General features: G+C 46.2%; 1 protein-coding gene and 1 pseudogene across 3 annotated transcripts in view; one reads left to right on the forward strand and one right to left on the reverse strand.

Annotated features, from left to right (window-relative positions):
- Positions 1-27,242, forward strand: part of CACNA1D (calcium voltage-gated channel subunit alpha1 D) — a 370,244-nt gene that overhangs the window by 306,518 nt on the left and 36,484 nt on the right. Inside the window, exons 29-36 of one of the 3 annotated variants that reach the window (XM_058288640.2) lie at positions 1,945-2,103; positions 3,473-3,583; positions 12,155-12,238; positions 12,788-12,871; positions 21,379-21,423; positions 21,833-21,961; positions 24,200-24,265; positions 26,010-26,101. In XM_058288640.2, the coding sequence (XP_058144623.1) occupies positions 1,945-2,103; positions 3,473-3,583; positions 12,155-12,238; positions 12,788-12,871; positions 21,379-21,423; positions 21,833-21,961; positions 24,200-24,265; positions 26,010-26,101 (770 nt within the window). The remainder of the gene's footprint in view (positions 1-1,944; positions 2,104-3,472; positions 3,584-12,154; positions 12,239-12,787; positions 12,872-21,378; positions 21,424-21,832; positions 21,962-24,199; positions 24,266-26,009; positions 26,102-27,242) is intronic. The other 2 variants (XM_058288641.2, XM_058288642.2) reach the window with 2 other exon arrangements.
- On the reverse strand, positions 17,630-18,705 carry LOC101443251 (large ribosomal subunit protein uL6-like; annotated as a pseudogene).

A 27,242-nucleotide genomic window follows, 5' to 3' on the forward strand; every position in this document is an offset into this window, starting at 1 on the left:
AAATTCCCAGATACAGATTAGACTTTGTAATTATAAAATCCATCCCGAGACCCTTGGGTAAGAAATCAAAGAAGGTGTAGGCCACCTGCCAAGATCACAACCCACTGTTGGCAGACCAGAATCCTGAGGGTTGCTGTAGCTAGGAGCCAGAAAGCACTCACTCCAGCTTTCACAGTCCCAATTGGGGAACAGTCTTTGTATCTCCTTAGGGCAGGGTTTCTCCTTGGGACTGTTGACAGTGTGACTGGATGGTTCTGTGCTCCCTGTGCTCAGGTCTGCAGCATCCCTAGTCTCAACCCACTAGATGTCAGTAGCACCGCCCCCCCCAGTTGTGACAACCAAAATCATTTCCAGGCATTGCCAGATGTCCCCTGGGGGACATAATTACCCCTGGTTGAGACTAACTGACTTAGGAGGATGTACAACACCTCAGAGAAAGTTGCTAACTATAAATTTGGGACTCACATTTCACTGACATCATTCTCTCTTTATGCAGCACTTTATTTTAGCCAAAATGATAAAATAAAAAGTAGGACCTTTGGCTCTGATTATGTGATGATGCAGTGAAGCTGGGAGGCCTGAGCGGTCTAGACCAGCTCTTCCTGGACTAGCTCTGGGACTTTGGGTACATCCCTGATGCTCTCCGGGGCCTGCTGTCTTATCTTGAAATTGAGGGTTCCATTCAGCCTTAAAATGAGTCTGTGGTGTCTAGATTCTGTTCTGGGGACTTTCCCCAAGTCCTCTATCAGTAGCATCTTTGTTTTGATATGACACAGTGAGTAAGGATGATCTGCCAGCCTGGGCTTCCTGAGAGGAAGTGGCCATGGCATGATAAGGCAGTCTGTCTCAAGCTGCCGTTTAACCTACTGGGGGAAACTGGAAGACAGTGCTGGCTTGGTTTGTAGCAGCTACCCTGAGTTGTCAGGATGTCCCTGCAGAGTGCATGAGTGACAGAGGGAGGGCTGGCCCAGCTCCTTGCCTGTCCAAGGAGGAGGGGTGCCATAGTAAGACCTAGGACCACCAGGAAGAAGCAGAGGTCTAAGTGTGCTCTCTAACAGGCTCAAACTGGAGGTCCCTGGAGTGCCTGTGAGGTCAGAGTGGGCACAGGTCTGGAACGTAGGGATCTAGTCTGAAGTCAGAACCCAGAGTCAAAACCAGAGTGTGGGGTGGCAAGTCTAGGGTCTAGAAGCAAGTAGGGCCCTGATGCTGAGCTGAAGGCTCTCGGGCCTGGAGGCTCCCTCCGAGTTTGCTGCAAAGGGTGAACAAGACTCCATCTCCAGCATGCGTGGGAAAGAGAGTGCTCTGTGTGGGCCATGACCTGAGCTCAGGTCAGCCACCATTCCTGACTATGTACTGGGGTATTCTGAGATTAGCACAGCTAGATCTAGTCTCAGAAGTTCCCAGATAGCTGCACCTACAGTTCACCATCAGGTGCTTATGGTCAGCACATGCTGGCTGCTAAGAGGTGTCTCGTGTCGGTCAGGAATTGCCAGGGTGCTGCTGTCAGGGAGGAAGCCCAGCCTCTCTGATTCCTGAGGGACCATGCCTCGTGTTACTTGCCTTCTTTCCCTGGAGGACAGCACAGGCATGAGAACTTCAGGCATAGTCCGTTCTCTAGAGGAAAAGGAGTTATTGGCCTCCCTCCTCTGCTTATTCACTGCTCCGAGCCTCAGTTTTTTAAGCTAGGAAAATGGAAGCAGAATGGGTGCTCTGTTTGTCCTCTAGGTTGCTCTGAGGATCAGATGAGGCAGTGGAGGTGGGGACCCTGTGTCTGAGACTCAGAGCAGTGCCAGTGGGAGGAAGGGTGGCTGCTCATCGTAGTTTTCACCCTCATCCATGGTCCCTTCCCAGGAGGTGTTGTGTCGGCCCTTTCTGAGCAGATGAGAATTGTGTCCTCCCACAGGAGTACTCAGAACCCTGTTTTGCTCTTTTCTGCCGTTGCAGCGTCAGTGTGTCGAATACGCCTTGAAAGCCCGTCCCCTGCGAAGATACATCCCCAAAAACCCCTACCAGTACAAATTCTGGTACGTGGTGAACTCTTCGCCTTTCGAATACATGATGTTTGTCCTCATCATGCTCAACACACTCTGCTTGGCCATGCAGGTAAAAATGGAGACAGCTGTGGAGGTCAAGTCTGGGCCTTCTGCACAGCCCCATGCCCCAAATTTTGAAGGTGGAATGCCACCCCACTTGCAAGAGAATGGGTTTGATTTATTTATGAGTGTGGGCTATCATTTGGCCAAAGGTCCATCCTAGTTAACATTTGGCATGGTAGGAATTTAAGATTGTTCTTTTCTTCAAAAGCCCAGATAACATCTCCATGGAGCGTGAGTGTGGCCTTCAATTCCATAAACATTTACTGTGGGTCTCCTGTGGCTAGGTAGTGGTTGAGGACTAAAGCTCTGGAGTTGGAGGTAGCAATCCTCACTCTACTCCTTACCAGCTGTGTGACCTTCAGAAAGTTATGTGAATTCCATGAGGCTTGCTTTCTTTATTGGTCAAATGAGAGCGCCTACAGCACCTCCCTCAGACTTAAGTGCTAGATAATTCCTGTCAGGCACTTAGCTCTGAGAGAGATACAGAGGAAACACCCAGTATTGACAAACACAACACAAGTCACATTCCTATCCTCCAGGAGCTCTTAGTATGGCAGTGGGGGGTATTTCTCAACTCGTGAGGTTTCTCAGCCCATGAAGTTGATCCACATTTCAGTTACTTCTTGCTTACAATTGGGGGCAAGGAATGCAGCTCCCTTTAACTGGTCAAGATGGCTATCATGCAATACTCACAGTGGGACATTTTCAGAAGTTATGTTTTCTAATAGTATTACCCTAGCATGGGAAGCAGAGACCAAAGTATAGTTCCAGTTTTCTTACTGACTTTAAGAACTTGGACAAATCAGACCACCCCCCTCAGTGCTCTAAGGTTAGTCAAGGATACATTTTCTGGACTTTTGTTAAATTTAAGAGTTCGTCATGAATGAAAAGGACCACATACAGATAGTGTTTTGTGCTGGGGAAAGGCAAGATTTCAAGGTAGTACTCCTTTTCATTAAACACAGAACTAAGTGATATAAAGTCTCTCCCTGACCAAATTCTCCCTTTATTCGTAGATATTTTGCTGGTATCTGTACTGTGCCTTGGTCAGGCCCCCAAATGTAAACCTGCCAGAAGAAAGGGGGAGTTCCCTTTATCCTGAGCAGAGAACATTGATGTATTTTGCATGTTCATCGTTAGATCGTAATTTCCCCTTATTCCACCTCCTCTTGTTGAGGACCACTTGCACTCTGTAGGAGGTTAACCATGTGACCCCTCAGTGCCTGTGGAATTGTTCAGAGAGGGTGCTGGATTGTAGAGGTTGCCTCCGTGTGCGAGCACAGGACACCTGGGTGGGCCTCCTTTTATGAGTGTCAGATCCCGGCCACGTCTCTGGAATGGGCATTTGAGAGTTATGCCTCTGCCTTCATCCACAGCACTATGAGCAGTCCAAGATGTTCAATGACGCCATGGACATTCTAAACATGGTCTTCACTGGGGTGTTCACCGTCGAGATGGTTTTGAAAGTCATTGCATTTAAACCTAAGGTGAGTTGCTGAGCCCAGTTGTCAAAAGCTGTTGCTGAGTCACGCTGGAGAAGCACCCGCTTTCTGTTAGTCTTCTGCTACTGATTATGCTGCATTGTTCCAGCTGCTAACTGGGTTATCACCTTAGAATGTGAAATCTGATTAGGGCATCTATATACAGATAGGAAAATAAATCTGCAAAACCTCATAAAAACAATTCTGAGAAAAAGAAATAGGGAGGAAAGAATTGGGGATGTGTAGAATAGAGATTGCTTTAAAATCTGACTTTCTGTTTCTAGAATCACGTGTTTCATGCTGTCTCAGGGAAGCCTGCCTAATTGCTTGAGCACTGGAGAAAATGTCTTAATGTAGCCCATCAGAAAGAATTAGGCCCTCATTTCGCTTTCTGATTTCCAGCCTGAAGACTTGAGCTTTATTTGTTCTTGGTCTGCAGCATCCTTTTCACATTATATGGAAAGTTCTAACACTGGCTGCAGACCTCTCACAGCCAAACGAAGTGAGAAACCAGAAATCAGAAGAATTTCTCCTGACTTTAAAACGAAACAAGACAGAATTCATTGAATTGTGTTAGACTACCCGGCATATTGTATTTTGTAAACTGAGAGTAGTAAATAGTCCAATTTCAGAGGGTTGTTGTGAGGAGTAAAGAATTAATATATACGCAGTGCTTAGAAGAGTGCCTGCCACTGCTCCTGTCACCACCTTCATCACTATCAAGCAATGGTGTTCCCTAAGGTGGTTCTCCATTTTAAAACCCTAAACAGAGGAACAAATCCTGACTGAGCTACAGGACATTTGTCCCTCACTTTCTTTTATAGCAAAACCCCAAACCATCAGACTCAGAGCATGAAAGAGGTCAGTGGCCCAGGTTTTTATTTAACTGGGCTTAAGGCATCTGGCAATACTAATTTGAGTAATACATGGATTATGAAAATGGATGGTTGCACATATTCTACGGTTACACAGAATTCTAATTCAAAAATGTTCCTTTCTTTAATTTGAATCTATGCAATCTTTATCAGGTCTTTGTAGACCAAAAAGAAAGGACACTTGTAAGTGATTAATTGGGGTGATTGCAGTGGGGTCAAATTTGGCACCTTATGCATGGCCAGCCAGATGTTATTTACTGTGACTTGTCCATATCTCTGTACATAAACATTTCGTCCTTTTCCAAATTCATCTTAATTTCCTTTGAGAATTTGGTTTGCTTCCCTCTGTCCTTTACGCCTTTGAACAATATTCGTCTGTACTGATGGAAAAGTTACAAAGTAAAAATACTGAAAGTACTTAAGAAGTCCAGCAGGAATGTTTCCTAGATACCCTGTGTCATGTCTTCCCTTGCCTGGTGATTAAGCTCTGGAATTTTTGAACACTTGTTCCAGGCTTAGGAGAAAGCACACTCACCCATGGTCTGTGTGTGTGTGTGTGTGTTTGTGTGTACGCATACCTGTATCCTCTTGTAGGTCATTGCATTAGTGACTTGTAGCACACTGCTGTGCCCAGAAAATCACCGATACCAAATCTAGTAGGAGAGGTCAGTGATGTGAGAGTAGACCAATGATACCAAAGGGAAATGAGTAGCTAACTTATAATCAGTAGTGACAGATCAGAATTTGTAAGTAGGTGATTTCCGTTAGAAATTGTGCTGCTTTGTAATTTTACTCAGCAACATATTTTGGAAGCATGGGGCAATCTCAGATGACAGTTGAGAGAAATTTTACAACAATAGCAGCATCTCTGCACTTGAAGAGCACTGTCATTGTGTTCTCTGGAACCAGGTACATAGGTTTTATCTTATTATGTTCTTGGAGGAAGGGGGAAGAATCAGTTCACCAAGAAGCAAAGTCCTTCTTAAAACCCTTCCTGAGTTTTTCCCTCATTCTCCTTGTCAGTGTTACCAAAGCAAGGCTCAATGAGTGGGCCTTATGGTCGTGGCCAGAGGGGTAGCAGGCTGAGGAACAGTGTCATGAAAGCCGCAGAGGGAACGGTCTTCTAAGGAGATGGCCACATGGAACAGAAGACTGAGAAATGCTGGCTCACCAGTCTCTTCTCAAGAAAGTCTTTCTCTCTTGCAGGAGCTTTGTATCAGGGCCCCCCCTCCAGGCTCCCTTGGGGCAGCTTTCTCCACTTTGGGGGGCACACCTGCTAGGAGGACTAGTCACCGTCTGTTAGAAGAGACAGGGTTATGGTTATTTTATAATACAAATACAGAAAGTAAAACTAGACAAAATCTTTACTGGTAGGTGAGATGGCATTTCAGGGAGCAAGGGTTCAAAAACATTGAGAAACCCAGCCCTGGAGACTCTGTTTATATTACCTGTTGAAGAATGGGACCTCCTACAAGGGAACACATTTAGAGGGAAAAGAGGGCAAAGGTGTGGAAGGCACAGTGGAGTGAGATTATATAGCATCTGTGAGCAGGAAGCAACTGGGGAGGAGACGTCTAACTTCGTGGGAGGAGTTGTCTGTGAGAACAGGTCAGGCAAGAGAGGAAGATGAAGAGAAGCCAAAGAGAAAAATAAGCAGGGAAAAGCAAGCAGCTTATTTAGTTTATTCAGAATTGACCTCGTGCACTCCAGGGTGTACTTTCTGCTGGTAATGCCTTTCTTGAGTATTGAAAAGTAGGCCATGATATACGTAAGAGATAAGCCCGTTCCCTTGCCTTTTGCTCCAGTACCCCAGAGGAAGCCACTGGAATTCGTCAATTAGTCTCTTGTTCTAGGGAAGGAGACTCAGGAGAAAAGGGCTCTTCCAAAGTACTGGTTCTAGTGGTAGAAAAAGCCCTTTTTGGAGTGACGGAAAGCCTGGACTGTCTGAGTTCCCCTCCTCATCCTATGAGATGTCACCCATTTGGTGTTTCATCTGGTATGTGTTCTGGGCCAGTTGCCTGCCCTGGTTGTGGACTTTTGTCCAGTGAACACACTTTGTTCCTGAGTCTTAGTCCTTAAAGCATTTTATCTTGGTTCTATCGTGAAACTGTCTGATTTATACTTCTGGCTACTTGGACATGGGAAAAGAAAAAATCAATAGGATTTGGGGAAGGAAGAGGTATGTCAGTGCTGCTCTGTGCTTCTGTACCTCCTTGATGCGCAGAGGGCACGGTGTCGTCTGGTCCTGTCTGCCTCCTAGGGCAGCATCCTGCTCCACAGTCCTTGGCAGGGGTAAGGCTTCTCAATAAAACCCCAGCAAACTTCCTAAAATACATTCTCTGCTTTCTGGAAACAGAGTTTGATACCGTCTTGTCAGTTCTTTAGTGATCATGTATATTCTCGGTCATTTATTTTAATGTCAAGTAACACTTGAGGCCAGATATTCAGGCTTCTTCACAGGCTCCATGCCCTTGGCCTGCCCCTTCAGCATCGGGCTTCTCAGAGCTCTCTCCTGGTCATCTTCTTGTCTCACCTTGTAAAATGCATGCATGCCTAGCGCTTCGGTTGCCGCTACCTCCAGATCATCCAAACTTGTACCGCCCTCCTCTCTACTGACCTACTGTGATTGCTTTCTAAATGATCTCCCTGCCTCTGGCCTCAGCCCCTTTCCATTCATCCTTCACATACTCCCTTTGTAAACCCAGAGTGGGTTGTGCTGTCTTATGATGAAATTATGGTACTAGCCACCCATTGCATGAGATGGAATATAATTTTAGTTCAAAACCCTTTCCCAAACACTGTTTGGCCCCATTGACCATTCGGCCTCATTTCCTACCTGCCACTCCCTATCATTCCCTCCTCTCCACTCCATCCCCAGCTGTTCTTGAGCATGCTAGACCTTTGCATACCCACATGCCTCTGTCCACTTCCTTCCTTGCCATCTTTTAAGAAATGTTACTTCCTCTGTGGCACTGCTCTCACCAGGCCAGCTGGAGATAACTCTGCCTTCCACATGTGGTTCTGCTAGATACTTATCGTAAATGCATTTTCATTATCACCATTGCTTCACATCTGATGAGCAGCTGCTTGAGGTCATGGACTGGGTCTTCTTGGTCTTTGGGTTCCAGTGCCTAACATGATGCCTGCTACTGCTATGTGGTGGGTACTCAGTAAAGACTGGTGGATTGAAGGAAGGAATAAATGGATGAGCCTGTAGGCATGGCTTCTGGAGTTGGCAAAGACAGTTCCTGCTTTTCTGTCACAGGAATTTGGGCAGAGAGGAGTGGCCACAATTGTGAAAGCATTTGCCCTTAAGCCCCTGCTTAACGTTCAGAAAGACTTATGCATGATAGAAAGCCATCATTTATGGTTTCATCATTTATGCCAAAGGTTGGCAGTATGCCTCATCATTTGGGTCATATACTGTCCAACAGTCCCTGACAGAAATGGGTAAGTGATCTGGTTGCCAAAGCAAACAACAAAAGGAGGACATTTGTATAGGCTTCTTCAGGTGTGCAGGTGAGAGAGAATTATGGTAGCAAAAAGAGATAATCCAGTAGCAAAAAGAGAATCAGGCTCCTTTTCTTGCTTCCAATTTCCAGCCATTCCACAAACACTCTTCCCCTACCATGTTCCAATCCTATGTTAAGTCCTGGAGTTCCAGGAAGAGTCAGGGCCCAGGCTGTGCCTTCCAGGAACCCAAAGCCTGGAAGAGGCAAGTGGGCATCAGTGGTCAGAAAGGAGTTCTTAGATATAATGGTGCTTTGTAAGGCTTCCATTAGTCTGGTTTATGATTTTCAATTTCTGGAATCAGAAATGTTTCTGAGTAATAGATATTATTGTGAATGACTCGCTTGCTCTTTACAGGCAGGTGGGCTGGATAAAAAAGTCATCTAAATTTGCTGATCCCACTTCGGGGGCCTTGGCCTCAGAATTCAGTTGTAGGAGAACATGTCATCATCAGCTAAGAGAAGAGGGCATGGGGATGGGCCCTCTGCTAGGATCACGTATCTTATATTCTGGTTACCCAGACACTATGGTGACTTTTGTGGGAAAAGTGTGGGGGAACTGAGTCATGCTCACTTGACGGTGATTTTATTAAATAGAAGGCTACTAAACAGGGAAACAGTTTGTGGGAAGAAAGGGAGGGCTGGCATTTTCTTCTTCCCCTGGACCCCTGGCAGAGCCACCTGGTCAGAATCTGTGATGTCAGCCACCTGCACCAACTCCAGCCTTCTGTAATCTAGGTTAGGGATGTCAGCCTTTGGTCCGTAATGTTGTTAGATTAGGCACAATTTTGTGAGTGTGAGGGGTTTTCTGGAGAGAGAACTGATGAGATTGCCAAACGTCTTCATGACCTCAAAGAGGTGTTACACCCCTATTGTGGCAATTTACAGTGATTTTGTGCACCTCCATGGGACACAAAATTGCCTCAGTGGAGAATAGTTCATAAGCTGATGGGAAAGACCCAGAAGTGGGAAAACTCATAGTTCTTAAGGGAGAGGGTATCTCTTTAGGAATGAAGACCCAAAGTAGGTGAGAGTGACTGACATCCAATGCACAAATGGTGGTGGTTTTGCATCTAGTAGAATCACGTATCATAGCAGGAAAGCAGCAGAATATGTGGTACAGATGTGGGCAGTTGTGAGTCATGTACCACAGCAGAAAAGAAGGCAGAATGCTTGGTTTTCTACTGCTCAGTTAGTATTCTAGAGGTCTAGTTGCTTCTGGTGACCAAGCATTTGATTAAGGCATAAGTTCCTTTCTAAAGGAAGAGGAGAAAATAGCCACACCTCCTTTAGCTTTTTAACTGCCATTAAAGTTGGCTTATGTGACAGGAATTTATGAGGAAAAGGACAGGCTCTGCCCCTTAAAGCATAGTCCGTGGTATGGCTGCTGGTCAGCAAACCATTCTCTGCCTATGATAGCATAAATATTATGAAAGAGGGCTCAGCATGCTTACAACTAAGGTACAACAATCCTAACACTGAGCTCCCGGTTAGATTCACCTGACTTTTGTTTATAAGACTTTCTTGATGAAGGAAGCAGTTTGTTTATTGTGTCTTGGCTCTTTATCTCATCTCTGACTGGTAATTGAATAGCTCTAGTCTAGATCTCAGCGCATCTTGCCTCAGTTTTGCCAGCCAAGAGTCAGGAATCATGAGAACAAAAGCTAGAAGATGTGAAATAAAGTGTTTATTAAATTGGCCTTCCCATTAGACTTTTATACACAGATCATCAAACTTGATGCAGGCTGTTAGATGTCTTTACTTTTGTTTGGCTTAAGATGGCTGAGAATAGGGGTCTGGGAGAGAAGCAGTCCACATGGGTAAAGTATGAGAAAGGCACTCTGACTGTAAGAGAGGAGGAAAGGTAAGAAACCATGATAACTGGGTAGAAAAAGCTTTCATTATTTAAGATATTTAAAAAAACAAACAAACACTATCAAAGAGTGTCATAGCTCCCCCATAAATGTCCCTGGAGTTATTAACAGTAACTAGAGTAAACTTTCTACTCCAGTTATTAGGAAAACCAGAATGTCCACATTTTCTAAAGTATCACAAAAGGCTGAGGCTCTGCAGTGTCTTCCTCCGGGCCTGCATTTACTCACAAGTTTATGGGACCTGACACTTCAAAGTACCTTCTGTGCTGGTTTTCTTTAAACAGCACTAAATGTACCCAGGTTGTAACGTGCTGGGCCCCTTTTTATATAATTCAAAAGCGAATTTTTATTTCCAAAACATGTTCTGGCTTTTGGAAAGGCACACTTGGTTTATAGACAGTTTTTGACCTTGACAGTCCTTCCCTTGGAACCAGAAGCCTCCTGGCTCTGTGCGCAGTACTTCACCACCACCCTCTCTGATGATAGAGGGCTTTCCAAGGGTGTCAGGAGATGACAGGCACTATTAGCACCTACTGTGCTGATCCCAGAAGCTGTAAAACATACATGTGTATAGGACATATGGGTTTCTAAGTCATAATCCTTGGGGATATTATATGTTCAGATTTGTTGCAAGAGGACCTGGATAACAAAAGTCAGGCAAAACCAAGTGACCAATAGGGTGCATGCTAGTAGAAGAAAGAGATAACCCTAATGTGTCAAGCGCTAACTGGGTTCAAGGCCCTGAGCTGAATATTGGGTTGGGGATAATGGGACAAAATAAACAGCATAGACCACATCCTCAGAGGGCTTTCACATGGTAGACCTGCAGCAAAGACATAAAAGTCAGTGGTGGATACATGAGAGATACACAGAATCAACCTGATAGGGCTGGGGAATCAGAAGGGTCTAAGAAGTTTCCATCAAGGAGCTGACATTCAGTCCAGCTTTAAGAAGGGGAGAATGTGGCTAGATAGGAGTGCATAGGCATCAGAAGAAGGGAAGAACCTGATAGTGTGTTTGAGGGAGAAAAAGGGGCCCTGTGTGACTGGAGGGTAGGATGAGGAGAAAGAGAGCACCAGGTGGAAGAGGGAGTCTGTTGGCAATTTAGGGCTTTCCCAAGAACAACGGGGAGCCCTTGAACATCGTCTTCATCATTCAGTACTCTTCTCCTGTCAGCCTGCCCCTGGCTTCCCTACACTGAGCTCCCCATCTCCATAGCTCGCGGTGAGTCTCTCTGCCCCAGTTCTGTACTTCAGACCTGTGTGCATCCCTGCACCTGTGTCCCTGTGAGCCGTTACCTGTATGTCTGTGTCCCTTTTAGACTGAGAGCTCTTTGAAGGCAGGGACTTGTCTTGGTCATCCTGTCACAGGGAGGAGATGGAGTGCTGGTTTGGTTTACAGGTGACATATTGGCTCCTGTATGAAATGCCTGGTCACAAAGCTCTTTATTTATTTATTTTTTGTCTTTATTTTTTTAATATTACATTCAAAAAATATGAGGTCCCCATGTACCCCCCACTCCCCTCACCCCACTCCTCCCCCCATAACAACAATCTCCTCCATCATCATGAGACATTCATTGCATTTGGTGAATACATCTCTGAGCACCGCTGCACCTCATGGTCAATGGTCCACATCATAGCCCACACTCTCCCACAGTCCACCATGTGAGGACATACAATATCCAGTAACTGTCCCTGCAGCACCACCCAGGACAACTCCAAGTCCCGAAAATGCCCCCCACATCTCATCTCTTTCTCCCATTCCCTACCCCCAGCAGCCACCATGGCCACTTTCTCCACACCAATGCCACATTTTCCTCAATTACTAATCACAATAGTTCATGAATAGAATATCAGTAATTCCACTGTGCTCTTTAAGTGGGAGAAGAAAGCAGGGGTGATTGGAGGCCCTTGGAAGTAGTAGGAGAGCCTTACTCTTCTGTCACCTTGTGAGGGCTTGGGATTGTCCCTCTAGGTACCAGAGCAGGATTGCGAAAATGTCTCCCTTTCCTGCAGACATTCCGTTTGGTTTGGTGCTGCTCAGGACCATGGGTCTGTGGTGTGTGTATGTGTATGTGTACACACGTGTGTGTATGTGGGCGAGTGTGGGCGAGTGTGCTCTCTTACACCATGGGTACATAGCCACCTTCCTGTGTCCCTTTCCACCAGTGGACAATATTGTTACCTCCCCTTCGGCTTTCCCACCCTGCCTGGTTGCCATGGGTGCTGCAGGGACTCGGATGTGTCCCCATATGGTCCGTGTGACGTTTCCTCCATACGTGCTCATAAACGTCTGCCCCCTGCCTGCTCTGTTCAGGGGTATTTTAGTGACGCCTGGAACACGTTTGACTCGCTCATCGTAATCGGCAGCATTATAGACGTGGCCCTCAGCGAAGCTGATGTGAGTATGCGCCTGGGCAAGGCGCCCACCGCCTCTGCACCCTCTCTCTGTCTGCGCACATTCTGCTCCCTGCCTTGCAGTGGCATCACCTGGACAAGTCACAGATCTCAATTTTGCTTGATCTAAAACTAGGAATTTCCTAATGAAAGAGGTAGAAAAGAGGCCAGGGTATACTTGATCTTAGCCAAAAGGCAGAGAAGCAATTAGGCAAGTGTGTAAGGGTAGATGTTCTTTTGGGGAAATTAGGTGGAGCCTGTATCCTAAGGCCTTTTTCAATGCAAATCACCTTTTGGAGGCCTGACTTTTTTGCAGCATTTACCCCTATCAAAGGTAGGCAAGGCAAGATAGGGTGTCTCTAATTGTTCTTATTTGCTGTGTTAGAATCAATACGCAAACTGATCTTCTGTAACATGTTTGTTTTAGGGCACGTTTTTCAAGTAGCTGGGTGGTGTAATGCTAGAATGTTCCCCTTTTATAACACTGTCCTTTTCTTCTTTTTTCCTGTTGTGCTTCCTCTCCTCTGTGTCTTCTGAATGCTTGCCCTAACAGCACTATTTCACTGATGCATGGAACACTTTTGATGCCTTAATTGTTGTTGGTAGCGTCGTTGATATTGCTATAACTGAAGTGAATGTAAGTAGCCAACTTTGTGTCCTATAATGTAATCGTTTTCATTAAGTCTAACATAGAGGATACTAGAACCATTATTACACATGAATCTCTTTACAATCTAGAAATTCAGATGCAAGGCTTTATTTAAAAGACTAAGAACAGTTTGTAGTCTCTCCTCCTCCACTCCATTCCCATACCTGAAAAAAGAGTGAGGAAAGGAAAACAGGAATGATATTTCCCTTTTGAAATGAAAATATTTTTACAAGCAATCTTTAAAGTTTTCAGGGCAGGCTAGGAATTAATTGTGTGGGTATGTGAACACTTTTCACTCATCGACTATGTGGCCGTGGCTTTGTGCCTCTGTTTTTCCAGCACATTTGAAACTTTTTAAAATTTAATTTTACTTTTACTGTGATCCCACAAGTACTGAAGCTACACCAACCTATTTGTTAGAAGTGTACATCATTACAAATCTTTAAACATACAATATATAAAATATATGGTACTCAGAGCAATTATGTATGTACATCCCCTCCTTTTTCATAGGCAATTGTCTGGATTTGGTTAAAAACATTTTTAAACATCCTTCTGTTCATTTTAAATACCCAGACCATTTTTTAAGTACTTAGTTAAGTTGCAGTATTCAAGAATGGGAGGTGTCCCTAAGACCATTTCCTAAAGTGTGCCCAGTATGCCCACAGCGGTGCTGGGAAGACACAGGAAAGAAACCCCACAGCTGTGCTCTGAGCATGTGACTGCCGCTGCTGGGTACCTCACCTGTAATCTGTGGCTTCTCTGAAGCCAGCCAATGAACTGGTAAAAATTCCATATTCCAGCTCCCCAGAGGGTGACGCAGACTGGAAGGCTGCCCTGGACAGCTGCCTGCTGAGCGCCAGGGAAAGGAGTGCCTAGGGCATAACAGGAAGAGGGTGTCATCACCCCCTTGTTATATCCCATCAAACTGTTTGATAAAGGAAAAGTACAGTAGCCACGTGGATGGTGGAGGGACCTTCCTCAAGAAGCGTTCTCCCCACCCCCCCTCAAAATTAAGTGGCTCAAAGAAGGAGAGCACCACCTCCCGCCAGGCTCCTTTCGGGGCTTCTGCATGCCTACTCCAGAAGGGTCCCAGGCAGGCAGAATGGCCCCCAGTCCAGCACAGTCTGTCAGCAGTTCCTAAGCAACATCTTACTGGTGTCCAGTGTTGTGTGTGCCCAGGTCGTGTAAAGCCCTTTCCAGGGACGCGCAGTGCATGGGGAGGGGCTGTATGCAGTGTTGGCTTTCTGCTCCACTTTACCAGTTCACCCCTCCTCCTCTCAAGCCTGGAAGGGGCCACCACGCTCTGCCTGACTGACATCTGCAGGATTGTAAGGTCCATCCTGGTGCCGATGTCCAGTATCAAATATAAGGACGTTGAAATCCCTGCATGCCACCAGTGTGGGGGCCAAGCTGATTCTGGAGCATAGAATAGTGGGACAACCCAAGACCCAGCAGCTCCAGTTCAAAACAGACGTGCTGGATCCGGGCCTCAGTTTTTTCATGTGTCCAATGGAGTGAACAATATCTGCCCGCCCTGCTTCATAACTATGTAGTGATGATAAATTCATGGATACTTGTGAAAAGACTTGCTAAAAAATTCAAAGTCTTAGGTGATTCAAGGGTATTATTGCAAGTGTAGATTTTCCATGTTGTAAGTGAAATGGACTATAAGACACTGCCATGTCCAGGAGGTTGTGAGTTAAGCCTCATTATATCCTAAATTATGCCATGCCAGGATACTAGAAGGCTATTTATTGGACCAATGCACATACATTCCCCTAACCTCATTAAGAGCAGACATGTCAGTTTCACTTTCTGTGAGGGACCGCATAAGTCAGCTATAAAATTACTGTGGTTTGTAATCTGTATGTTATGCTGGCCATAAAATAACCTGGTGCTGACGGGAGAACAGCAGGACCTTCATAGGCTCTTTCCCAAGGGTTTGTGACCAGACATCTGCCTGCTTAATCATCTCCCAATGTGACGTGCTTGCAATCTACATCAAAGTGTACTTACATGAAAATTCTGGAACAGGCCCTTCTGTAAGTCAGAGATGGTCTGTAATGGGAGTGAAAAAACAACAGACTGTGATTTCAGCAGGTCTCCCTGGAGGGCTCGGTGCTCACCATGTTGCTCAGGGTGGTGGGTGTAAATGCTTAGTTTCTAGGTACCAGGATGTGACCAAGGGTTTGTCTGCCAAACGGACAGCCCAGCTTTCTAATGGCTGACACATCTGCTGCCTGGCGGCGTGTGGTGCTGGCTCAGGGACGTGCTGCCCGGCTGGCTGCCACATGGTGTGCTGGGGTGGCAGGACGGGCTGCCCTTCCTGCTGCGGGAGATGCACACTGTGCCTTTGCCCTTGGGCCCAGCCTTGCTCATCAGCGTGTCAGTGTTGTCCTCCTTTGCCCTTCCCCAGTCAGGACAGCGGCAGGCCACAAAAGCCTGTGCTGAATATTCTAGTTAGCACTAGACATTGGGGGATCCATACCAAACAGGCTTTCATTCGGCCTCTTCGCAGGCCTTGCTTAGACCTTCCCAGCCACGCTGTTGGTTCAGTTAGTGGCCGTTCCCCTGTTCAGGTGTCGCTGGAGCCCGAACTCTCCGCAGCTGATGGCAATGCCAGCTCTCCACCCTGGGCCAGTAGAGTACCATCTTAGGGAATCTCAGTTTTTCTGTGCTGGATTCTTGTTAAACTATGGGCCTCAGCACAGAGGGAGTGCTCAAGGCCACCCTCTCATTTATTGAGTCAACAAGCGTTTATCGGGCATCTCCCATTTGCCAATTCTGGGTTTTTCATCTTTGGGGAGGTACAAAAATGAAGAACGACTGAGTATCCTTAACCTCTGAAGACACAAATACAAAAAGGGAAAACGGTTGATTTCTGCATCCCTCCCCATATACACGGCTCCGCAGGGCAGTAGTGCCCTCTGCGTGCCTGGTGGCCCTGCCTCCTGGCTCCCAGGTCAGCTGAGCATGAACACCCGCAGCCCAGTGCTGGCTGTTTGTAGCTGCCATAAGTCATCATTATTTGCATTATTTAACCTGCCACGCTCTCTCCCCAAACCTCTGTTGATCTTTTCTGTTGCCTAATTGATTTTCATGTTGGTTTTATTTTTAGAAAATTGTAGCGGCAAGTATATATAAACATATATACGGTGAAGTCGTTCTTAATGCAAAACCACTTCTAAAGACTGCATACTTGTTTTTGGCTCACCTACTTTTGGTTTTCACTGAGTTTCACTGGATGTGCTAAGGATGGGTCATGGTCATCTAAATTGTTTCCCATTCCTTACTTGGTTTCCTCTAGCCTTGGGCCGGAGCCGGGGAATGTTGGTCAGTCACACTTGCCCCTGTGACTTGCCAACATAGTTTCCAAGAACGTGTTATGTGGCCTGGAAATGAGGAAGAAAGTTCGTGTTTGTATGCTTTGCAAAAACATTTTGGATGGCCCTTTCCACTGTCCTGCTTGCATGCTCACCTAGCTCTCTCCACCCTGCTGCCCCCTCCAGTTCATGGTTTGCTAGCTGTCATGGACTTGACTTCATCACCTGTGGTAATAACGTCACCAAGCTGCTAAAATGTCAGACGAGGACTGGCAGGCTCACTTTTATCCCCTTTTAGTTGCCTGTTTATTCCTTGAATGTAAAATGACCCAGCAACATAGTCTCCCTGATGGGGTTTGGGGGGATTATTTCTGACAGACTTTTCCTATTATCATTATTGTCTAGGAGGCAAAACACTCAACTTAGAAGCCATGTCTGCCTTGTTATTACATATTGAAGAATGTACCAGGGACCTAAGAATTGTCCCTAACTTGTTAAGTACCCGGTTTGGACCAGGCAGCCAGTGGATTCATTCAGCTTCTTGTCCTGAACCCATCCATTGTTCAGGCCCTCCCGGTCCTTATGCTCCTTCTTTTCCAGGACCCAGGCCTTCAAGGAACTGGTTTGTGGGCTCAGGCCCAGCAATCCCCAGAGGTCCTCCCTCCTGGAGGTATTACATGCTAGGTCAGAAATAGTCAGTGGAAGGCTCTGTCGATGTCTTCCCCCAAAGGACTGGGTTCGCCAGGATGCCTCAGGGAAACTGGCCTAACTGTTCTGTGATGCTCGTTTTTTCCCATCTGAACTTTCAGCTGTATCCACTCAGCACTTCAGGCAAAGATGAAAATTATTGCAGAAAGTGCAGTAATCCCTTTGGCTTCCTTTGGGAAATTCAGGACTGATCTGTCTTCTGCAGTTGCAAGGGGGGTTGACTGTAAAGAGCCTGCTTGGGATCCCCGTGGAAAGGACTGAAGGGAGCATCAGGAGAGCCCAGGGATCTGAGGAGCTTTCTGGACCCTGCCTTGCTGCCTGGCCTCCTGCAGCTGAGGGGCCATCTCCCTGGAGGGTTCCTCACTGAAGAATGTGGCATCTCAATGTTGGAAGAAACTATTAAGGTTATCTAGCCCAGCCCCTCAGATGACACTGGCATTCTCTCTATTGAAAGCTGATCACCTAGCCCTTGGCAGCTGTCTTTTAAAAGCTGCCCGGGGAGCGAGCCCTTCCTCAAACTCTATTCCTATGGGGTGTCCTGTGGTTAGAAATGGGCTGTCACCCATCCCTGGAGCCCAGCAGAGTGTCACTAACTCCACCCTTTCCCAACTCCCATTGTTTATTTGTTTTGTTTTGTTTTTTCAAGTTAAAGATGAATTTTATTCCATCTTTAAAATAACACAAAATAGGTCTGGCATCTTTTTGTTCCCATTGCTGCACAACTCTTAGATTTTATTCATCTGCCTGCTGAACTGTTCCTTTTTCAGAGACATAATAAATACCATCCAAAATTTTTCTTATATCCTTGTTTTTAACTGTTGTGGTTTGTTGAATCAAAGCAGCTGAATTTGATACAAGTCAAATTTGATTCAATATCATTTCCTTCAAGAATTAACTCAGGGAAGCAGACTTGGCCCAGTGGTTAGGGCATCCGTCTACCACATGGGAGGTCTGCAGTTCAAACCCCGGGCGTCCTTGACCCGTGTGGAGCTGGCCCATGCGCAGTGCTGATGCGCGCAAGGAGTGCCCTGCCATGCAGGGGTGTCCCCGCGTAGGGGAGCCCCACGCGCAAGGAGTGCGCCCTGTAAGGAGAGCTGCCCAACGCGAAAGAAAGTACAGCCTTCCCAAGAATGGCACCACATACATGGAGAGCTGACAGCAAGATGATGCAACAAAAAGAAACACAGATTCCCGTGCTGCTGACAACAGAAGCGGAAGCAGACAAAGAAGACGATGCAGCAAATAGACACAGAGAACAGACAACTGGGTGGAGGGGGGGTAGGGGGCGGGGACGGGGGGGCGGGGGCAGGGGACGGGAAGGGGAGAGAAATAAATGAATAAATCTTAAAAAAGAAAAAAAGAATTGTCTTTCTGGGCTTGAGATAACGAATAAGCAACACCTGCCCTCATCTGAACCCTGTGAATGTATTTTTCACCCAAGAAATTTCGGATTTCAACCAGAGACCCATTCTCCTGAGTAACAACATTGATGGGGAAATAAGCATACACAGATCTCATCTTGTAACGGAAGCCCAGTATAACACCGTTGATCGTGTTCTGTACATGACTACAGATAGTGCAAACTGTAGGCAATTCCTTTCTTTTTCCCCATTTGTCAACCTGAAGCCTCTTCTTTTTCTTCACAAGTAGACTAAGTTCTACATTGATGTGATTGAAGTGCCTCCACTGGGTTCCTCTGGGGCCCTTCACAATACCTGTGTGTCCCTCAAGCATGATAGCGACATTTTCTGGACTATTGACAGTCTGGTTGCTGAGAACAGTCTTCATTCTCGTGGTAGATGAGGCAGAGAGAGCCAACTCCCTTTGTTTCCAAGCCACCTTTATCGCTTGTAAGAAGAAGAGATGGAGTCTAATTTCGTTAGAGGACAGCAAAGCCCATCTGTGTACTGAATCCTCAGCAACTCCAAAAGAAACCGCTTCTCAACCAGAACAGCCTGTGTAGACTTATCTAGTAACCCCACTTTGTATGGGGACACCATACCTAAAGGGAATTAGCTTGCATGGGTGACCAGCTGATTTATGACCTAGCACAACTGTGGCCACACATTAGAATCACCTGGAAACTTTAAATTCCCAAGGCCCTGACACATCCAAATCAATTAAGCTTGAGGTGGGACCTAGGCATCAGATTTGGTTCAAGATCCCAGGCAGTTTCAATGTGCAGCCCAGGTGGAGAGCCCCAGTACTAACCTTTCCACCTGGCTGGCATTTGTAGTTTGGGTAAAGCCATCCTCCGGGTCCTTCCAGTTTGTAAGATATTTTGGCAACTTGCACTGTTTTCCAATGCTGCCAACTGCACCTTCTCCTGAAGCAAACCTCCCTGTCAGACGTGGTGCCTGTGGGGTGGGGTGGGGGAGCTGTCACAGGCCACACTGGGATGCATGTAGCTTGGTGTGCTCTTTGCTCTTTCTTTCCCTTCTTGCATGTTGTGCTGCCTGATTCCTCACAAGTGCTGTTTCCTCCTTTTTTTTTTTTTAAACAAAAGAATACCCATTGTTGGAAGTTCATAGCCCATGATTTGTCATCCTTCAAAGATATCAGTTGAAAAAGAGGTGTACACTTCAAAAGTTGGGCTGTCAGCTTTCACATACCATGAGGAAGGGGCTGTGAATGGTCTGTCAAACTTGGGGCGGGGCAGGGAGGGGCCGGCAGAAGGGACTTGGGCAGAAAGAGTCTTCCCTGGCCAGAAGGCCTCCTTATTCTCCAAGCTGGTCTGACACAAGTCTGGACCCTTCGAAAGTGTAATTGTGGAATGCTCTGTCTTACGCACACTCTCTGGTCCCTTCCAGCATAGGCAGGCAGAGGTGTGCACGCATATGCTCGCGCTCACATGTTTTCTTCCCTCTCCCCCTTCTCTTCCCCCTCTTCCCTCTCTCCCCTTTCTCCCCACCCCCCCAACACACACCCTCACACTCTAGCTGCGTGGGCAAGAGTAATATTCCCCTGTGCATAGTCCTTAGGGAGATGGGGCAGGAGAGCAGGAGAACTTTGGCAAACTAGTTCCTCTGTTTGTTCGAGCTCTCAAGTTAAAGCCATTGTCTGTCCCTTTAAGGATAAGGGTCTGTGTTTTGAGGTGAGGAGGTGGAAGAGGAAATAGAAGTAGTGAACCAGGGCTTCAACAGAGGTGTTGCAGTGGCCCAGGTGAAATCTGGTAGTCTGCATTCATAGTCTCTTTGCTCAATTTCAGTTGTTCTGTGATTTTTATAGAATGCTGTGTTCCATCTCAAGAGGCAGTCCTCAAAGAGAGACTTCAGAACTGAGATCTTGTTGTCCCTGTAATTCCTAGGACAGGAGAACCCATCAGCTCAGCTTACAACCCAAGCCTGCGCATATGTCCCTTATCCTCCCAGACACGTGTAGAAGCCCTGCAGTGCACTTGACTACTAACCAGAAAGAGCCTCATTACTCTTTGTCAGTTACCAGATATACCAGCTGCTTCGGTGGAGGTGGCAACACTGGAGGGACAGGAGACCATCATTTCCTGACTCTTGTTCATCCCTTCCTGCTTAATTTAAAGATTCCTCCTAGTATTTTGTTAGAGTTTGCTTACAAACTCTTTGCATTCTCTTTAACATTTATTGAACCTCCAGTAAGTGCCAGGTACCGTGCTGGGCACTGAGCGGAGGAAAGCAAGATCCCCACCCTCTGGGAACTCACAGTCTGAGGGGGGAGGCAGATTTACCCGAGGAGATGAATGCTGTGATGGAGGTATGTACCATGATCACAGATTTCACATCCTGGGCCCAAGGGACCGGAGCGTAGCCAGACCTTGGGTGAGGCAGAACTACGGAAACCCAGGCCAAGCTGGTCCTAAAGTGTTTCTTTGGCTTCCAAAGAGCTATACAGACCTGAGCTTTCTCTTCTCTGAAAGCTCTCTGAGCTGTAGACTGGACAGCAAAGGCTGTCTCCTACTCAGACTGACTCGGTCTGTCCGCTCCTCAGTAGCTAGCCAGACATTGCACACTGGCCAGGCATTTGGTCTGAGGGGAGCAGAGAGTGGTCCTGGAGGCTTGTGGGTCAAAGGAGTCATTCTGTTCCTCAGCACCAGGAGTGGCCTGCTGCAGAGCCAATCCTTTCCAGAGACCCAAAGCCCTGACTAAGGGAAGAAAACTGGTCTCCCCGTGGGAAGCCACGTCACACTCTGCACTTCATCTTTAGGGAAAACTGAGGTCTTCAGCATTGTCTTTTACTAGGTGTTTGTTAACCTTGGAACATCATACTCTTGGATGTGAGTTAGAAAGTAGTGTGTCTGTGCCCATGTCAATGGCCGCCAGTTCTCTAAGAGTCCAGTTCTAAGCAACGCCACTGGCATTTTCCCAGGGAGGGAGCAGGTTCATTGTCCTAAGATATCAACCATTTTTTAAAGAGGGGGATGTCCTCCTGAACCACTACTTCCTTTCTAGTTCATTAATACACTTTTTAATCTTTGATTTCTTAAAGCCAACTGAAAGTGAAAATATCCCTGTCCCAACTGCTGCACCTGGGGTAAGATCAGTGACTAGTCCCCAGGGGCTGGGCCTTTTCCTTGAGTTTATTATTTGACCATGTCAAGTTTTCCACTGGTTTTTCTGTATTCTCCATGATTGTCCTTCCAGAACAGTGTCTGCAGTGGTTTGCATTCATCATCAGTGTCCAGTACTCTTGACCAACCCAGCGTTCTCCTCTTAACACAGTAGAACACGTGGACATGCATGTGCTGTGTGGGTGCAGTTTTCAAGCCCTGTGTTGTTGGCATGTAACTCTTCCTTTCATATCATGCTTTTCAAGGTGAAAAGGCCCTAGAAACATTTCTTCAATTCTTCCCTCTGTCACCTTTGCATCTGTTGCTGTTTTTCTGAAAGTGTTGCATGTTCTACTTTCCATTGGGTTTGACCTCTCCATGATAACCCTTCAGAACTCTGAAGAAAGCAATAGAATCTCCATCACCTTTTTCCGTCTTTTCCGAGTGATGCGCTTGGTGAAGCTACTCAGCAGGGGAGAAGGCATCCGGACATTGCTGTGGACTTTCATTAAGTCCTTTCAGGTAAGAGCCGTGCCACGGGCCTCTCTCTTCATCATGTGTAAGTCAGTGATTGTCTTCTGCCCTGGAGAACCCAGACTCCCTTCTGCACCACCAGTGTGTGGACCTGTCAATAGAGAATGTGGACTGCTGGGGAGGCCCGGACCAATATTGCTTAGGGAAATCAAGTCGAATTACTCACCTAAAGGAAGCATAAGAGAAAGCAGGCAGGACACATAGCTGAGACCTCTGAGCCCCACAGCCCTCCCCGCGGTGCCCAGTGATGAAGCGTGCTGTCTGAAAGAGCAAGAGTATGGCAGACCCCCTGGAAGTGAGTGGCCTCTCTCTAGGATGGCATCTCCACAGAAGGCTGCAGCATTCCTGTCTGTCAGCTAGATGTGAATCACACGGACCGCTTCCTCTGGGCCAACACACTGCATTACCCAGTGCCCAGAAGGACCACAGATGTCAGAATATTTAGGTATAGCTGGGCCTTGGTCATCAGCTTTGATTCTCCAGGCAGGTGCAGCCTGCTCCTGGTCTGTTCCTGAGCTAGAGCCCGTCTTCTCCTGTACCTTTCAGTCCCCCACCCTGATGGTCTAGCCTTCTAGACTGTGTCCATAGTGGGCAGTATAGGCTCTTGTTAAGTGGTGCACCCAAGCAGGAAATTTATGTATATGCACAAACATTAGAAAGTGAATCATGAATCTTCATCTATTTTATTATTTTAAATTTGAAAGTAATAGTCATGTTAATAAAGTTATCCAGAGGAAAAGTTCAAATTTGGCCTTAACCTACCTCCACAGTAACCAGTGTCTACATCCAAGTATGCATTTTCCACAGTGGGTAGGATTTTAACAGGTACAGAGGAGAGGGGTTGGCATCTGGAGGGTAGAGGGTAAATGAAAAAGGTCAAAGAAGGAAAATCACAAGCCCTTGGAGGAGGTTGGGGTTGTAGGAGGAACTGAGACTCGGCTCTGAGAAGAGGCAGGAGGGAGCAGCGGTTGGCAAGGGGGAGCAAGGTCCCCAAGCAGGTTGTCTCCATCATTTGCTGTAAGGGATGCTGTCATAAAGAGCTGGTAACACTAAAGCACCCACATTTGTGAATGAACTCCTACAAAATAAAATGAATTCATGCTTATATCTTTAAATGTCATTCTTAGTTTTAAGAAAATTGTGAAACTTTTTTATAGGTGTGGTAATAGTAGGTGAGATATACTCATATGACAAAATAGCAGTTCATAAAAACTGAAAAACTGACAGCAAAGCACTTCAACATTTGGTAATCTAGGACTAAAATGCTTATGGGTGTGGCAAGGAAAGACTGTGTGGTAACCAGTCCAGCTGGCAGGGGAGGTGCTACTGCACTGGACCAGGCTGGAAGTCCCAAGCCCACAGCTGGCATAAGTTGGAATGTGGCACAACTACTACAGTTGGTTAGCCACTATATTGGATAACATTTCACAGATGGGAGTGAAAGTGGATGCTTTACGTGTGGGTGCTAGGAATTCAGTGCAGTGATTGGGCATCCCCTGGAGGCAAGCCGTGTACTTGGACATCTTCAGTCATACATGATGAGGCAGAGAAGAAGTTGAGATCTGATCAGACACAAGCCTGGGCAAGGTGACCACCAACGTACCTCCTTCTTTTCCTTGACCCAGCCCCCCAACTTTGTGGTTCTTTCAGAAAATGTGCATTTCAAGAAAGCTGTCTTGCATTCTATAACAACAGCCAGAAAGTGGTTCTTCCCTTCTGACCCAGTATTTTCCAATCCTGAGGCTTCCCCCTAAGGAAATACTTCAGCAGGAGCAAGATGATTTTGCATAAAGATGCTCCTTTCCAACATTATCTACAATAATCCCCCACAAAGATGCCCACAAAAGAAAGGGGAAGTAACCTAAATGTCCTGAGTTACGGAATGGTCGATTATGATTATTTCACAGAGGATCCAATGATGACTTTAAAAATCATTATGTCTATTGAAAAATGCTCAGGATACTATGTTAGTGACTGGTCAGCACATCCCAAATGCAGCTTTGTAATGCTAGATGTGCATGCGATGGTATACTCAGCCCTGAAAATAGTTGTGCTGGAATGGTAAGAGAAGGGACTAGATAAGTTCTTCCTGATGATTGGCATCTTTTCAATATGACAAATGGAAAGGAACAGAAGTGTGTGGCCCCTGTGTGGATCTTCCCACTTCGCTTCTGAGGATCATAGGGCCAGAGGCCAGTGCTGAGCCAAATGCTTTCTCCCTTCCAGGCACTCCCGTATGTCGCCCTTCTCATAGCCATGTTGTTTTTCATCTATGCGGTTATCGGCATGCAGGTAAGCTCCAGCCACCTCTTCCTCAGGGTCCCCCTTGCTGAGTAGCTCCAGATCTGTGACAATATGTACTTTGGCTAAGTGAAATGAAAAAAGAGGTCATAATTTTTTCAACCAAAGACTTTGGCTACTAAAGAGATAGAGATGAGAGAGCGCAAGAGGCAAGAGCTTATGCTCAGCTGAGAAGAGCACTTTAATAAGTTGGGCAGGTGGGAGGGCTGGAAGATGCCAGGAAAAGCTGATTTAGATAGCACTACCCACCCCAACCTGAATCTTGGGAGAGCCAACTGGAGGAGAAAAGCTGTAGCCAATTTGAGCAGCGTTTACCCAGAGCAGCAGCAGGTGCTAGGAGGCCCGGCAGAACAGGAGGTGTCGTGCTAGAAGAAGCCGTCACTATCCACATGGGTGTTGTTTTGCGCTGGTGTTCCTCAGAAGGTATTGAGTGATACAAAGGCCTGTTTATATTTGGAAGAGTTCTGTTTTATCGTAACCAAGGGACATTCTTGAGACAAAATATTTCCAGATGCCATGGCTGGGAGTGAACTGGAACCATTATCTTGCCTCTAAAACTCTCATGTTTCTTTAAAAAGAGACATGAAACCTTTCATGACCCTGGTCTAGGAGTTGAGAGGCTGCAGGCTACTTTCTAGCTCCTCCTGGGATGGGAAAAGAATTGGGATTCCATTAATAACTGGGTCCAGGCCCTCAGAGCCCTAGTGTGAAGTGGGTAGATGGGGGGAAGGTTCATGAGTAGAGGCAGTCGGAGAACAACCTGCGGCTTTAGCCTGTGTGAGATCTCTGCCAACAGGACCATTTGTTCAGCTGCTTTCTTTCAGATAAGGGAGGGTGTGCATGAAAATGAGGTGAAGAGATTCTAGAGGCAGAGAAATGGTTATACTTATTTTTTATTCTGAATGCATAGAAACATTTGCAAGCTGCTTGGGGAATCTTACCATGAGTTATGAAACAGGAGTGAACATATTTGAACCCTTGTTATATGTGGCCTATTAAGTGTCATGTGAATCTCTGTACCCTCACAGGCACTTTTATGTCACTTTCATGACACTGAGTTCTCATATTAAAGAGATCTCAGAGAGCTGGAAACTACATGGCAAACACCACCACAGATTCACTCAGGAGGCATTTGCCAGGCATCAAGCTCTTCTGAAATGTCTTATGAGTAAAGCTGTTTACTAACTGTTCACTAACTTCCCGTTGCCCTCACAGTCAAGCCCAGGCTCCTTACTCTGGTGCCCAAGCCCGGCATCCTGGGCCCAGCCCTTCTCCCCAGCCGGCCCCTTCATTTCCTGCCCTCCACTCACATTCTTCTCATTTCTCCTCGCCTGGCCTCTACTCCTTGCCTCAGGTGCTCTTCTCCACTTCTTCCCCTAACTTCTACACATCCCTCAGTTCTTAGCTTAAATGTCACCTATATCTGGAGGCCTTCGCAGACCCAGCCCCCTAGTCTTGGAAAGATGTGCCTGTTCTATGCTTCTCTGCACGTGTGGACCACCCTAGCACTCATCATGCCGGGTTGTCCTTGCCTGGTCACCTTTTGTCTCACCCTCAGGGTAGGAATCCCTGGGAGTTACGGCTGTGTTTGTCTCAAGCGCTGTGTTCCCGGGGTTCAACACAGTCCCCCGCATATCCTTGGTGGACAAAATGCCATACCCCATGGGGTCACCCTCGTTGGTGTGGGAGTTTGTGTATGACAAATTTGTTTTCCCCTGATATTTTCTCTGCACAGATGTTTGGAAAAGTTGCCATGAGAGATAACAATCAGATCAATAGGAACAACAACTTCCAGACGTTTCCTCAGGCGGTGCTGCTGCTCTTCAGGTGACTGAGCCCAGCACAGGACAAGCTCCTGGGAACAGGGGTTCAATCTCTCCAGCTCTGAGCCCTGGGGCAACCCACCCCTAACAACTGCCCAGGGTGACAGGCTGTGTGTTATTAAAGCAGCATGACCTTTTCTGTTAGATCCTGGTGTAAACAGAGCTCCTAGCTCAAAGAATTTCACTGAATTGTTAAAACTGTCATGACTATTCAGCTTCAAGTTTATCTGTGTGGGCGTTAGCAGGTCTACTAAGGCCACCAGGAAAGTTGTAGGATAGATGCTTATGTTTGGGATCATGTACTTAAACACAACCAAGAAAATCAAAATTTAGAAGGAACATAGAGATCTTTTACATAGCCAGTGGGGAACATCCTATGATGTATAAACGTTATATAAAAAACGTAGGGGATTCTTATATGCCCCAGTCCCTCCCCCTCCCACACTTGCTTCTGTTAATAACATTCTTCATTAGTGTGATAGATTTGTTACAATTGATGAACACATATTAGAGCATTGCCACTAAGCGTAGATTATAATTTACCTTACACTTTACACTCTGTCCCACACAATTTTGTAAGTTATGACAAAATATATAATGGCCTGTATGCATTATTGCAACATCAGAAGGAATGAGATTGTTTTTAACCCTTACTTGTTAACTCTGTAAACAAGATGCCTCCAAGTGAGAGAATGTCCTAGAAATCATGGAAGCGATTTCCAATGATCTCAGTGACTAGGTAACACATCACTTGGAATTTGGAAATCATTTGCAACAAAACTGAATGGGGATCTAACCAAGAGCACATGTTAGGTCATTTAAAATAATAGTGTTTTATAATGTTTAAAAAAGAGGCTGTTATGTAAGTGATAGAAGTAGATAAGACACAAAGACAAATATCCATGTACACAAAAAGAATAGATGTTTTGTTTCAAATTATTGTTATAAAGCAAAGGGGATTATAGTAGCATCTCCCATCATTGAAATAGGTTGCATCTGAAAGCAAGTAGGACTTTCAGATGTTCACTAATTCAAACTGGCTTTCCCCCTAGATCTCCTCGGTCTTGCTCACATTAAGACTTTTGCCCTGGGAAACGGATGTGGCTCAAGCAATTGGGCTCCCGTCTACCATATAGGAGGTCCAA

This window comes from Dasypus novemcinctus, chromosome 26 (genome assembly GCF_030445035.2).
Source record: "Dasypus novemcinctus isolate mDasNov1 chromosome 26, mDasNov1.1.hap2, whole genome shotgun sequence".
NCBI classification, from domain to species: domain Eukaryota; kingdom Metazoa; phylum Chordata; class Mammalia; order Cingulata; family Dasypodidae; genus Dasypus; species Dasypus novemcinctus.